The 14,779-nt window shown below is 38.0% G+C and overlaps 1 protein-coding gene across 17 annotated transcripts in view; it reads right to left on the minus strand.

The window, feature by feature from the left end:
• Positions 1 to 13,480, minus strand: part of shank1 (SH3 and multiple ankyrin repeat domains 1) — a 72,704-nt gene extending 59,224 nt beyond the window's left edge. For all 17 annotated transcript variants that reach the window (XR_013797601.1, XR_013797602.1, XR_013797603.1 and 14 more), the window contains exons 1-2: positions 13,364 to 13,480; positions 7,806 to 8,339 (exon numbers count right to left, since the gene is read on the minus strand). Coding sequence is in view for 3 of the 17 variants with exons in the window: in XM_079612768.1 (XP_079468894.1) it covers positions 7,806 to 8,288 (483 nt within the window). In the remaining 14 variants the exon portion in view is untranslated. The remainder of the gene's footprint in view (positions 1 to 7,805; positions 8,340 to 13,363) is intronic.
• Positions 13,481 to 14,779: the final 1,299 nt, after the last annotated feature.

Below are 14,779 nucleotides of genomic sequence, written 5' to 3' on the forward strand. Positions count from 1 at the left end.
AATCAGCGAATAATTACATGACAATCAGTAACGATATATGGATTGGAAACTTATCATTTTTGTGACTTTTGTTGTTGTTGCAACTATGATACGAGTAACTTAGCAAATCATGGAGACCACCATTTCAATATTAGCATGAAAACGGGTCTCATGTATGTAAATGTTACATGATGTTATTGGGTCATTCCGTGTCAAATCGGCTCCCGGCTCAATTTTTTGATTTTGTTTATATTTTTTCTGTAGAAAGACAAACATAAATAGTGATTAAAGCCAAAATATTAAATGTCTCAGATGTATATTTTCTGAGAAATCCACTATTTTGTAGAGGGGGATCAAAATGACAATTTTCACCTAAGATTGAGCCAAATTACAGGGGGGTAAAAATTACTTTAGAAAGATGGCAGCATCATAATTTTATTTTAACACAGATCGGTAGGTATAGCGGTATTAGTAAAATATGTTGACTTTAGCAATCTTTGTTTCATTATATGCCAACAGTGATAGTTCAAAAATGGCAAAAAGCATATGTGAAGGCCCTCGATGGTTCAATCTTAATGTGATTTTAATGTGGCTCTGTGAGTAAATTGGTCAATTGTACACATTTTCAGTGGTCAAAAACCAAATGTGGGTCACTTTGCATACAGCTGATACTTTTTCTTTTAAAGAGGAATATCTGAAAAAACAAATAAGGTTGAAACCTGAAATGTATCTTTTTTTAAATCATTTTGTAGAATTTTTGAATCAAAGAAAGATTTTTTTGTATCATAGAACATACCTTTTTGAGTACCATAAATATTAGTTTTTCCAAAGTTTGATTGCCTGCAACTCAAAAAGTACTTGCGGAGCCGCATTAAGATCTCCATATCTCTGATATTGAACCATCAAGGGCCTTTAAAATGAAGATACCAAAATAAAAGTTTGTTGAGAACCAGAATCTAAAAGGATATTAAGATATCTTTAATATTTTTTGAGCTACATTTTTGAACTGTCACCGTTGCCATATAATGAAAGAAAGAATGCTAAAGTCAACAGATTTACTAATATGCCTACCAATCTGTGTAAAAATAAAAGAATGATGCTGCCATGTTTATAAAATAATTCCCCCCCCCCCCCTGTAAATTGGCTCCCAATCTCCAAATTTGGTGAAATTGTCAGTTTGACTCCCCTCTACAAAATAATTGATTACTCTGTAAATATACACCCATATTTTGGCTTTCAACACTATTTATGTTTGTCTTTCTACAGAAAAAATATTAACAAAATCAAAAATTTGAGCTGGTGAAGTTTCCGAAGTTTGGTTGATTTGACACGGAATGACCCTATTACTAAAGTGTTTACTCATGTTTGTCAGGTATTGTTTGATGTAACCCTCCGTGTGTGTGTCTCTCTCTCGCTCTCATTTCGTCGGCTCCCTCAAGCCCATTTCTGCAGGGCAAGAGCAGGGGGAATTAGTAGTCTTTAATGAGACCTATAGGGAAATAACCTTCACTGCCGCCTCCTCCTCCTCTATCTCTCTTTCATTGCCATCTTAATGACCACTCACATCTAGTCATCACAGTTCCACAAACTTTAATTTCACCATTTTCCTCTTCCATTGGAATAAAAAAAATTTTTTTTGTTATTATTATTATTATATATATTTTTAAATAACTAACCAAATTAAATGAGGTTTATGCTTAAAGGGTTAGTTCACCCCAAAATGTAATTTCTGTCATAAATTAGTCACCCTCATGTCGTTCTGAACCCTTAAGACATTCATTCATCTTTGGAACATATATTAAGATATTTTTTGATGAAATTAATGACAGGAATTACATTTTTTGGGTGAACTAACCCTTTAAAGTAAAGCCAATGGAGTAATACAAACAAATTTAATTTAAGATATACATTATTGCCTATAATGTCAGTAAGATTTTTTTTTTAAAAAAATCTATTTCTATTCATCAAAGAATCCTGGCAAAAAAAATTATCACGGTTTTGAACATTAATAATAAGAAATGTTATTGAGCATTAAATCATCATATTTTAATGTTTTCTGAAGGATCATGTGACACTGTAGACTGGAGTAATGATGCTGAAAATTCAGCTTTGCCATCAAAGGAATAAATTATATTTTAAAATATATTTTATTTTTACTGTTATAAATGCAGTCTTATAGTCAGTATAGGAGACCTCTTTAAAAAATATCAAGAAATCTGAGTGACCTCAAATTTTGGAACAGCAGTGAAGTCGTTTTTTTTTTTTATGGAAGTTTGGTTATCAAGTGCAGTAGATATATTTTGTTTTAAAGATGTTATGACAGACAAAATACTGATAAAGATTTATATTGCAGTTTAGTAATATTTTCCCTTCCTGACTCGTCCTATCCTCTTTCCATCCCGCTAACTCCGTTTCTTTGCTGTTGCTCCCAGCTCTCAGCGATCACTAGTTCACAGACCTTCAGGCAGACTCTGTGTGGTTAATGAGTGTGAGATGCAGCAGGGTTGCTCTGTTACTGCCCCGATGCCCCTCAGGGTTCAGCGCCCCACACTGCCAACACAGCTGTTCCACTAAATAAAGTCACATACACTTAGAAAATGATCAGCTTTCCTATTCAGTCATGTTAATCATTTTGCTTGCAGCTCCTGTGCAGTTTGTGGTAATATTAATACATTTCAATATTTGATTTCAAGGACATTTTGCACGATAAACTGTTTTGATGTCCGATGTAAAATCTGTGTCCAAAAGCGTTTAGTGCATTACAGGGTGAGTGGGCATTCCCGCGGCCCTACATTTGCTCGGTTGTGTTTGTGCACCTCCTGTCTCTCCCTGAACTCATTAAACCACAATTAACGAGCAATTGCAGTTTATTGAGGGTGAATTAGCTGGTATGTAGAGCAGGCCTAATGTACTGGGATTATGCGGACATATTACTCCACACAGAGGAAACAGAGAGAGAGAGAGAGAGAGAGAGAGAGAGAGAGAGAGACTCAAAGAACATGGTTTGAGGCAAAACAGAAATCAGGAAGACATAGGAGAGAAAGACATGAAACAGAATCTGAAAGATTTCCTTCTTTAATGTATACAGAGAATCAATAACAAATTATTTAAAGTCACAAAATAACGGAAGTAGCAACAGATATTTTCTTCCATATGTGACGCATACGAGTGAAACGAATAATAAAAAAAAAAGAAAATAAAAAAGTAGAGTGGTAACTTGGTTCTATTGTTGGTTGTTGATTGGATGAAGGCAGTTCTGATTGCGAGCTTGCGGTCGATTGTAAGAAAGGGGCAGGGTTTAAGAGGACTACATTATTGGAGAAGTCTGGCATACGCCAGAAGTCTTTCGTTCCACTGGACGATCCAATTTGATTAATAATTAATAGGTAAAATAAAAAAAATAAACATTATGCATGGCTGAATTGTTCAGAATAACATCAATAACATGCATACAGAAAATGGAAAGGGAGAATTTATACATTAAATTAAATTATGTTAAAAGCTGTTTTTAATACTATAACCTAAAGCATCATGAATGCATGATTTCTACATTGCAGCATTTGAGTCATACGTCATTTCTGCACAGGCAGGTGTTGCAGATGGGCTAAAAATCACAAGAAACATGTTTGGTAGAGTGTTTCGATCCAGCTCAGATCACCTCCAGGTGTTTCACTCATCCTGTTTCATCTATCTACCAATCTTATATTAACTACAATTTGCTAGTGGCTTGTTGGACTAAATAGGCAGCTTCGGATAACCACTCATTGTCTCGCTCTTCCACTTGCACACAAACATACACAAACTTCCCACTCACAAACACACAAATACACACACCTACATTAATTCTACAATCCCACAATAGGAGAGAGGGGAAAAGAAAAGCTCCAAAAACTAAATAAAAAGGGAAAGACAGAAAGATAAAGGCTGTCAGAAACCTTAAATATGCCGTCTTACGTCCAAATCTAACATCTAGTCTACTAAAATGCCTCCATCTGGTCAATATTTAAATGCAGATATCCCACAATCCTGTGCTTGTGGTTTGGCAGTTAGTTGCAAGATTAAAATCCTGTCCGAATGAGTGATTTAAACAAACAAATTTGGCCAGACTGTTTTTATTTTTCTAGAAAAAGCATTACTTAAATTATTAATCTACCAATAAAGTCTCTAAATATTTGCTTGGTTTTGTCTAAAGCTCACAATCATTAATTCTACGATGCATCATTAGTGTTGTTATCATTAACTAAAACTATAAAAAAAAACATTTTTGTTAATTGAAATCAAGCTGAAATAAAATTAAACAAACATTAGATATTAAAACTGATATAAAATTAATTAAAACTACTGTATAGAGAAATATATTTTTTTAAACAAAAACGAATAAAAAAATTATAAAATGACAAAAAAACAATTGAAATAAATTTAAGCTGAAGTAATAACATTACTACACGAAATAAAACAAACTAAAAAAGAAATAAATCTAAATGAAAACTATAGAAACGTTAAAAAAATCTAATAAAAACGATAAAATGGCAAAAGTGCATAACAAAATTACTAAAAATAATCTCATTCAAAATAATAAAAACTATGTTAGTACATAAATAATTCTAAAATAACACTGGTTATATTATGGTGCCAAATTATATTAGTGCCAAATAGCAAGTAATAAGAACGCTATCCGAGTCATTGGTCGACTGGGCTGTGAAGAGGCAAAGCAGTTCTGCCTTCAGTTTGACTTCCATTGAAAGAACACTCTGGGTCCAGGTCTACCAACCATTTTAATTAAATTATCAAGCATAATCATATTATTCATGAGTCATTAATCTTTTGCAACTTCCCACAGTTATAGGGTGGGCTGTGGAGCATGATAGAACAGTAAACCTCATTATTGGCATTCGAAGAAGTGAAGCACAACTATAAACACATCCTAGATGCTGTCATGTATTTCTGGTCTGGGAGGGAGCAGAGTCGTCGTGTGCAAATGGGTCCACAGTGACTTTAATTAAAAGTGCCTGCTTCAATTTGTAAAATACAATAAGCGGTTTACAGCAGTGGTGATATCATTCCTAAAATCACTGAACCTCTTAATCAGTCTTGTAAAAGAAGAGCTTCACTTGAACCTTTTCATTGAGATACTTTAAACCCAGATCTTTTTCCTCTCTCTCTTTCTCTCCATCTAAAACAGTTGAGGTCACCTTGAGTCTCTTTCCGTTTGAAAGACACAACAGGATTTTTATTGGGCAGGGTTTTTATTATTTGATGTTTGACTAGAGTCCCTTTGCCTACTTTCCCTTGTTCTTTTCCCCTTGTCCCCCCCCCCTCCCTCCCTCCCTCCCTCCCTCCCTCCCTCCCTCCCTCCCTCCCTCCCTCACTCCCTCCCTCCCTCCCTCCCTCACTCCCTCCCTCCCTCACTCCCTCCCTCCCTCACTCCCTCCCTCTCTCTCTCATCTGGGAAAAACAGAATTTTGCTGACATTTGCACTTCTGCATGGAGGACACGTTTGGATAAAATCTACTCTCTCACAGACACACACTCAACACACACATGCCGTACAAGTGTACACTGGGGGGGAATTTCAGCAGATCCAGTCAGCGTCAGCCCATATTTAAATATAAATTCCTGAGCTATCAGAATATCGTAAAACCATATACCATATAAAGAGATGTATGAAATATAATATAGTTTAAGAGTTCAAAGTAATTGGACAAGTCAGTGATTTATTTGAAACTCGTCCAGACATTAATGAGTCCTGAATAATTAAAGTGACCAGTTCTGATCAAACTGTCAGTGGTGAACCAGTGGACTGAGTTCTGATGAATGTAACTGATCTGAGTTCAGTTGGATCAGTGAGCCACTGCTGTTCAAAAGTTTCTGCTGATGGGTAAGATGTTTTTGACAGAAGTCTCTCTCACCCAGGCAGCATTTATTTGATTTATTTTAAAGGCAGGGTAGGCAATTTTTTTATTAACACTTTGTGTTGGTTGAAACTCTTCACATCATGATAGCAATCAGTAATAGAAGTGGTCGAAATATAAACATTTTTTACATACTGCTATATCTTCTGTGGAAGTCTCAGCACCAAAAAATTTCATCCAATCACTGATACGATATCCTACCTGCCTGTCAACGCATGTATTTCCATACCTCGGCACACCCTGTTCACACATACAACACATCATCAGCGTGTTACGCAAGGCTATGCAGAGTTTTGGACAGCAGCCATCTTTAACAGTTCCTCCTGAACCAAAAAATTGAGCTTATGCTGCGTCCATGCCATGTCATAACCGTAATTACGAGATAACAACCTTGTGAAGTTCCACCAGGAGCTGTTCACATCCACAGATTTATGCTTTTCTATGGCAACACTATCAACACCAAAGTAGCTCAAAGTAAGAGCTCTGTAAGTTGTTTACATTCATTATTATTGTAATGTTATGTGCTTTAAGACATGAGGTAATTTATCGCTTTGCCGACTCTCGCTTTGCTGTGTGCGTTCACGTGTTTTAAAGGAGGCGTGGCTTTGGATACGCTCTGAAGGGAGGGTGGGATCTAATGCTTTCAAAGCTAGCTTGCTATTGCGAGCCTCTCTGAAATTGCCTACGCTACAATGTACTTTACTACAATGTAAAATAACTGTTTTTGTTTTAATATGTTTTAAAGTGTCATTTATTCCTGTGATGGCAAAGCTGAATTTTCAGAATTTTGCTTAATTATTTTATGGAAACTTAGATAAATTATTTCAGGATTCTTTTATGAAACTTCAAAATGACAGCATTTATTTGAAACATAAATCTTTTGTCAAATTATATGCTTTTTTAAAAATGATATGCTCATAATGCTTTCTTTCCCAAAAAATAAAAAAATTCATACAAACCCCAAACTTTTGAACTGACGTGTACATATGCAGTTTATAATCGTGCTGCAGAGGGTCTGTGTAAAGTCAAGATGCAGTCTTCATCTATATATCTGTCAGTTACAATGCTTAATTGATGATTTGAAGGACTAAATACACATTGCACATAACCCCTGTTTTCGGAGAATGTGAACAATCCTGAGACCAACTGTAGTCTGATGTGTTTATAAAGCCGAACTACAATCACATCAAGGTCTCTTACTTTGACTTCTGAGAAATCTGGAATGGTGTTTAAGCATGTAAAAAAGATGAATTATTTGCTTTAGTCTGACAGAAATCCAACATATAAAGTGCATGTAAACAAACTTATTGAAAGTGCTAATGACACTTCTGCTTTGTGGTGATAGAAACAGCATTAAATACGTGTTTGTTGAGTGTGTGGCCCACCAGCTGGTGCGCTCTGGGATCCATTTCAAAGTCTATTCACATTTTATACATGTATAAGGTAGCAGGTCTTTTGTGCAGCAGAGGTCATGTGTATTGACCAAGAAAACGTCTGGCTCTATTGAGGGGAGAGCGAGGTCCGACCTGCCATAGCAGAACACACGCTCCAGACTGTTTCAGATGTTCACACTGGCACTGAACACTTGAGAACAGCTTTTCCAAGTCTGTGTAATTTATTCCTGCCCCTTTTTTCAGATTTGTATACTTATTTCACTCCCGGTATTCGCCTAATTGATTTTTTTGAACAGTGTTTGGCGGCGCTCTGACTGCCTGGTTAATATGTATGCTGTGGGCTCAACCACGCATGGTTTGCAAAAGATGGATATTGCACAGAGTATGAGTGGGTAATTGGGAAACAGGTGTAGGTGTGTGTGTGTGTGTGTGTGTGTGTGTGTGTGTGTGTGTGTGTGTGTGTGTGTGTGTGTGTGTGTGTGTGTGTGTGTGTGTGTGTGTGTGTGTGTGTGTGACTAACCGTCTGTTTGATATCAGGAATGCCAATCCGAAAGACCATCATAGCTATGTGTGTGTCGTCAGGTGTGTTGCTCGAGCTCCGCTCTCGTAGCTTCCGCTGCTGTTGCGGCTGCTGATTCGCCGGCGTTTGGTGGGTGGGTCCAGGGTTGGACGAATAAGGGTTGGCCGCATGGCCCGGGTTGCCAGGTCGTAGCGGTCTGTCTCCTGGGAGTCGTCCAGCCATTGTGCCTTTTTGCCTGTGCCCCTCTTCCCTGCCTCCTCTCAAATGCCCTGTTCCACGCCTGATGTCATCTTCCTCATCCACCTCCTCTTCGTCATCCAACTCCAGCTCTCCATTCTCCTCCTCGCCTTCCTCGTCCACGCCGTCATCGTCCATTTCCTCTTCCTCCTCTTCCTCTTCCGCCCCTGGATAAAGGTGTTGACTGTTTCCCAGCATCCTTTGCTGCTCCTCGTCGCTGGAGAGGGGGCTGAGCGGCATCGTCATGGCGACAGGGAGAGTGGCACCAGCGGCAATGGCATCATCCCCAGAGACACACTGTGAAAAGAGAGGAGGAGTGCAGGCATGAGAAAAAGCAAGAGGTGGATGATGAGAGGAGGAGAGAGCAGACAGTAGGAGTTCGAGAGAATATAAAAGAACAAACAATCCCACATCACTCCATCACTCAGTGGCTCCCACCAAGTTGCAACAAGCCATTCATGCCAGACGTATTCTTGCTTTTCGGCATTTTAAAACATGCACTAGAGTGACATCTTTGACTGTCACAATGTCTCTGTTTTTTAAGCGTCTTGTGCCACAAGCATTATATTTCGAGACTCAGTGGAATGGAACAGAATCAAGGCGAACTTCTTTTAACTTCTTAAAACGTGGCGCTCACTGCAGGACTTTAAAAAAAAGAGTGAGATCCATTGCAATGGTTACAGACGTCCGCTTAGTGCATGTTTACAAAGAAAAACAATGAACAACAGCCAGGCAGATGCACGAATGCATCTAGTTTGAACAGTCCCTGAAAGTAACTGTAGCCTACTCCCCAAAATTTTCTTTGTTCATATATTCTCACAAAAATTAAGTCATCATCATCATCCTGTGCACCAGCTTCACAATTCAGTGCAAGTATGTGGCAAAAAATGTGCAGCTGCACACCAAACTTTTTTAACTTTCTTGTACTCAAAAAAAATTAAAACTGTAACACTGCTGTAACTTTCTGTTATGCAGATTTCTTAAAATATTATCTGGATTTTGTTTTGTTTGACTTTTTATTAGGTTTTTACCATGCCATAAATTGGTGTAAAATATTTCTTGACTTTAATATTGGGTTGTTTTTTACCTGACTGAGCAGTGAGCCGCATGTGGTCGTTTGCTGACGTTCTTGGGTGCCTTAAGCATTAAAGTTACTCACGATGTACTGCCATTGTATTGAATTAACAACCAGATATTCTTTTGTGTTTTAAGTTTAAAAAAAAAACATTTGTTTAAGATTTTGTATTTTTTGGTGAACAGTACCTTTAAGAACATTTCAAATTCTGAATACACCTACATTCTGTTCCGTTCCATCAAACGTCGTCTAGCTGGTAATGAACGCAAGAACAGTCTCCGTGGGAACGGCCCCTCGGCAAGAAGCCAATTCTCATTCACAGACCACAACCCCTAATGTCCCACTTGCCCTTATGCAAAACAAACACACTCCTTACAATGACGAGAGTGAACTGTCCATGTACAGACACTCAAGCACTGCTTGTTTTACAACAGAGAGAGGACGTTTGGCTTCCACCGGCTCTGTCTCCCTACAAGCATGCACTCTTGCACCTCTCGTATTACAGCACAGACGGGACTCTTGCCTCCAAACCCCCCCCCCACCCCCCACCCCCCCCCACCCACCACACACCACACACACACACACACACAACTCAGCACAGTGTTGTAACTCCTCATATGTCCCAGATCAGCAACAAAACCACAGTAGTCCAGGACTCTCAGGCACTGAGAGTGTCTCTCCTTCAAACAGACCTCTTCAAAATAGAATTACTGAGTTTAGCTGAGGGAACAAAATACTCCTCTGTAGTGCCACTCACACCCAGCTGCTGTAAGGGCTCAGATTCTGTACCCACACTTTAGATGAGGAGGATATCATATGACAACGTGTCTTGTTCACTATTATCCATAAAATAAAGGTTTTCAAATATTTTGATGCCAATGACCCTCTAATATGATGATCCCTGATATGATGTGATGTGATGATGCACTTTCCAAAAATAGTAAATCATATAATGTAAGGAGCTGTATTTATACTGTGAAAAAATATGAAGTATTATATTATAAAGACAACAACAGTCAATATACAACAGTAAATAATTGTACTAAAGCAATTTATTAAAATATTATCTAGAAAAAAAATATATAGCGTACTTTTAATATTTTTTACAAAGCTTACTGATTCTTTTCACAAAACTATATGCCAATTTCCCAATTACTTTTTAAAAACATAATTAAATGTAAACATTTTTCCAGATATTATTTAAAGTCTTTACAAAGTTTAAATTAACTGTTTTCCCCAAAACTATATGCAGATTTTTGTTTTGGATTTCTTACGGTTTAAAAACTAGCATTGCTATTCCAATAACATAATTGCAACTATCTTATGACGTCAGTCTTCAGAAAGCATAATACAATAGCAATTTGATAATTTTGAGAATGTAAATGTAAAAGTACAAAATCATTACATTTAGCACATTACAGGGGTCATGTCATGGATTTTTATTTTTATATGCTCTTTTCACTTATAATGTTAAAGCACACAAAAAAAAACAATATATTCTCTTTTTTTTTTTGCACGCGAGTGCGTGTTTTGAAATATTATCCAAAAAAAAAAAAATCTATCAACAAAAGTTTCTTTGCAAACTCATTACACTGTCCCTCATCAACAAAATCTGCTGTCAAATTCTCTGAAGGATGTCATTAAAAATAAACAATCTACTTGTTTCTGACGCTGGGATCCTTCTGTATTCAGTACAGAGACGCATACAAGCTTCCATTTACTCTTCCATTAGTTGTGGCCTAATGGTTAGCGAGCCAGACTGCTAACCCGAAGGTTGTGGGTTCAAGTCTAAACACTGGCAAGAAAATGACTGAGCTGCCTTTGAACAAGGCACCGAACCCCAATCGCTCCCTGGGAGACAGCAAACAGCTTCGGAGTCATTGGAATGGTTATATTACTTTTTTCAGGTTGAATGGTTGTCATCTCGCATCCCCCTATCGCATGTGAGCGGAAAAAAACACCAACTTTGGGCCGCGTCAGAAAGTATTGCGTGATATCAAGTCTTGCGTTGTAACGAATTGTTTTACGGGAAAAAAAATCTGCTAAAATTATGTCATTATTGTGCTCCCTCACACTGTTCGAACCCGAATGAAGAAAACGTTGTAAAGAATGTCCTAAAATGCGAGCAAAAAAAAGAATGTCAAAAAGAATGTGAGCAAAAAGCGAGAAAACAGCGAAGAAATTCCCGAAACTGCATAGCCCTGCTTTAAAGCGAATTCGGGAATTTCTTCGCTTTATTCTCACTTTTTGCTTGCAGGTTTCTCTATATGGTCCCCCTACAGCTTCGGAATAGATATTTGACAACACTGTCGAAAAACTTGTTGTCGACTCTCAGATACCAGAGGCTATAGATCAACGTCATCAAAGCAGATGGGACATTTTTTACAACGTCGTCTTCATTCGGGTTCGAACAGCGTGAGGGAGCGCAATAATGATAGAATTTTTGCAGATTTTTTTTTTGCCGTAAAGCAGTTCTTTACATGGCGAGACCTGATATCACGTGATACTTCCTGATGCTGTGCCCGGCGGCCTGCCGGCTCAAAGTTGCAAGTGTGTTTTTTCCGCTTACATGCGATAGGGGGGTACGAAACTACCACCACCATTCAACCCGAAAAAGGTAATATAACCAATCCTAATGACTCCGAAGCTGTTTGGTTAAGGTAAAAAACCTGTATAGTTCACCTTTAATTCAGAAGCTGTTCCTGGAGGTAGTGGTGGGCAGATCGAGGCTTCGTGAAACAATGAAACAGTTGAAGCAAATGTGCCATATTGTGTCGAGGCTTCGAAACAATCCGACACCCGTCTCAACGGTGACACCTAGTGGTCACTTACAGTGTTGATCTGAAACAACCTTGACAACCAGCCATTCAGAAATGTGTTGTTTTTTTATTATTGTATTTTTCTAATATGTGAAGCTTACCTGTAGGCTCCTCACTGTACATAATGTTATTTTTTATCTATCTATCTATCTATCTATCTATCTATCTATCTATCTATCTATCTATCTATCTATCTATCTATCTATCTATATCTATCTATTAATCTATATATATATCTATTAATCTATCTGTCAATATTTATATGCGTCATTAATGTGTCACTACTATTATGCATAGGCTACTCTGTCTCTGTCTGTCTCTAGCCTATCAGTCAATGAGTAAATCATTTATAGTGCGATTTGTTTAGATATTTAGGCTTAAATAATGTAAGCCTAAATATATCTAAACAAATCGCACTATAAATGTCACTATATCACCAAAAATCCGCTATCTCAAAATCAAACTCCTCTCACAAAAACCCACGAGGTCAAGATTGAATTCACTTTTATACAGGTGTGCGATTGTGTGGTCTGTTCCCGACCCTGTCAATCAAACGCTGATTCGGCGGACCGATGCCACCTGTCGAAACACTTGTGAAACACATAGCGGTGAAACACTCCGAAGCGTCATTTAGCCGTAGTCACGTGACATGTGTGTTTTTGAAACCTCTGCACTTCGGGATCTCGAAAAGCTTCGGAACGTCAGTTTCGCGTCAGCCATCCCTACCTGGAGGAGGTAGGCTACTGTAATATAATTTGTTTGTCTCACATCATGCCCATATTCTCAGCACAAAGCAAACTATTTAAAAAGAAAGGAAAATAGCCTTAGAACAGCTTAGTCGCATGAAGAATTTCAGTCATTCAATTGAGAGAAAAAAAATGTAAAAGATAGCCTACAGCGAGCGGCGCTATCAAATATGACAATATGCCAAATACAATTACACCCAATTTGCATCTGCAACAAAGCACACAAATCATAACAGCTGTGAGCCTGTGGATTTGTTGTGAAGTGCCCACAGTCAGTGAAAAGCTTCCTGACGGAGTATCTTAATACTTTCACGTTGCAACTAAGGACTTTCCTTCGAGTTCAAAGCAATATTCTTCTGACACTACGGTTTAGATTGTTGACCATCAGATAAAGCTCGAATATGTTTATGAAAAGAGAAGTCGATTGTGTGTGCGTGGGTAGGCTAATGCGATTACAACACAGATTGCCTTTTATTTTCTCAGAGGTTCATATGCGTTTATGTATGAGCATTCAATTTATGTGCGTGAATGAGTTTTATGCTATTTATGTAGCCTATTAGGCCTACTTGCAATGCAAAGTGGCAGAGGAAGTGCACCTGTGTTAGTTTACTATTTAGCCGAATAACACGATTTCGTGAAATTATTTTATGATAAATAAGAAGTAAATATTGTATGACTTACATTTTATAGTGACAGTTACTTGGTCTATTTTTGCTCCACAAACGAAAATATATCCAAAGGAAGTCGCAGCGGGTCTCCATTACAACGCACGTGTTTGATTGATTCCCAACTGAATAGATAGAGTAAATGAATCGATTCGCTCATAATAGTCAAAATGCATTACTTGTCGCCACCTATTGGCGTAGCGAATGCGATTCAACATGCTTTTTGCATAGAACTCAATGGAAGAATATGCCTGTGCTGTGCTGAACATTGCGAAAGGTTGGCATCATTAGGATTTGTAATGTCTCTTATGCTCAACAAGGAACATATTTACGGTGAATTATTATTTAAAATAACTGTTTTCTATTTTAATATATTTTAAAATAAAGGGATATGTTTGATGCATTATGACAGGCCTGACCTGATCTAACAATGAGTGAGGGACCGAAAGAGGAGGAACGGCGATACATAATGGAGAAGATATGGATGCACAAGAGGGATGAAAAAGGGTAAAATACTGACAGAAAATATGGGATGGGAACATTAAAGGGTTGTAAAAGAAATAATACGACTGTCAGAGAAAATAAATGGCAATGGCAGAGAGAAGTGGAGTGGGAAGAGAGGGTAATATGAAAGAAATACAATAAATGAAACGCAAAGCCCTCTTATTTACAACCAATGATCAAACTAATGCCCCTTTGGCAAGCTCTGTGAAATTGTGCCGTTGTGCAATCCTCCTTTATCATTACTGGTGCCCTAAAACCAAGAAACAGAACCACAAATGGTGTGCGATTTGGCCAGACACACTGACCATATTCATGATACTGGCCACCCAGAAAATCCCTGTTCAACAGAGCAATGAAACAGACCCCCAAAAAACATGATAAAGGGAGTAATGACAGTACAGAGAGTAAAATAGAGGTTGGAAAAAGAAAGATAAAAAACAGTAGCGTTCAGAGGTATACAGCAGCTGGCAGAATCTGAAAAAGCATATGGATAAGGACAAAATGAAAGAGTGGGGGGAGTGGGATGGCAAAAGAACAAAGTATATATATTTTTTCCTGCCGACTAATCACAGATGAGGGGGGTTGGAAATGAGGGGAGGGGAAGCGAGAGGGAGCTGAGATAGAGGGCAAAAGGAGAAGGACGGAGAGAGCTGGGGTGAGAAACTGAACAAAAGATAGAAAGAGTGGAAGGCCAGGATGGTGATAGAGAGGGATTAGTCTCGGCAGGTTTTGGATTCAGGGAAGAGGAACTGGCACAGCATGAGGAGAGAAATGTGAATTGAACAGATAGATTAAAAAGCAGAACACTGAGGAGCTAAACTCACATGTGGGTAAAGGTGTATAATGGCATGCAGGGACGTATGTGAGAGAGAGTTAAAATAGAGGAAATTAGGAATAAAAGAGCTAAATGGAAATTTAAGGAATCTAA

Source organism: Phoxinus phoxinus (genome assembly GCF_949152265.1).
Source record: "Phoxinus phoxinus genome assembly, chromosome: 1".
In the NCBI taxonomy this organism is placed as follows: Eukaryota; Metazoa; Chordata; class Actinopteri; order Cypriniformes; family Leuciscidae; genus Phoxinus; species Phoxinus phoxinus.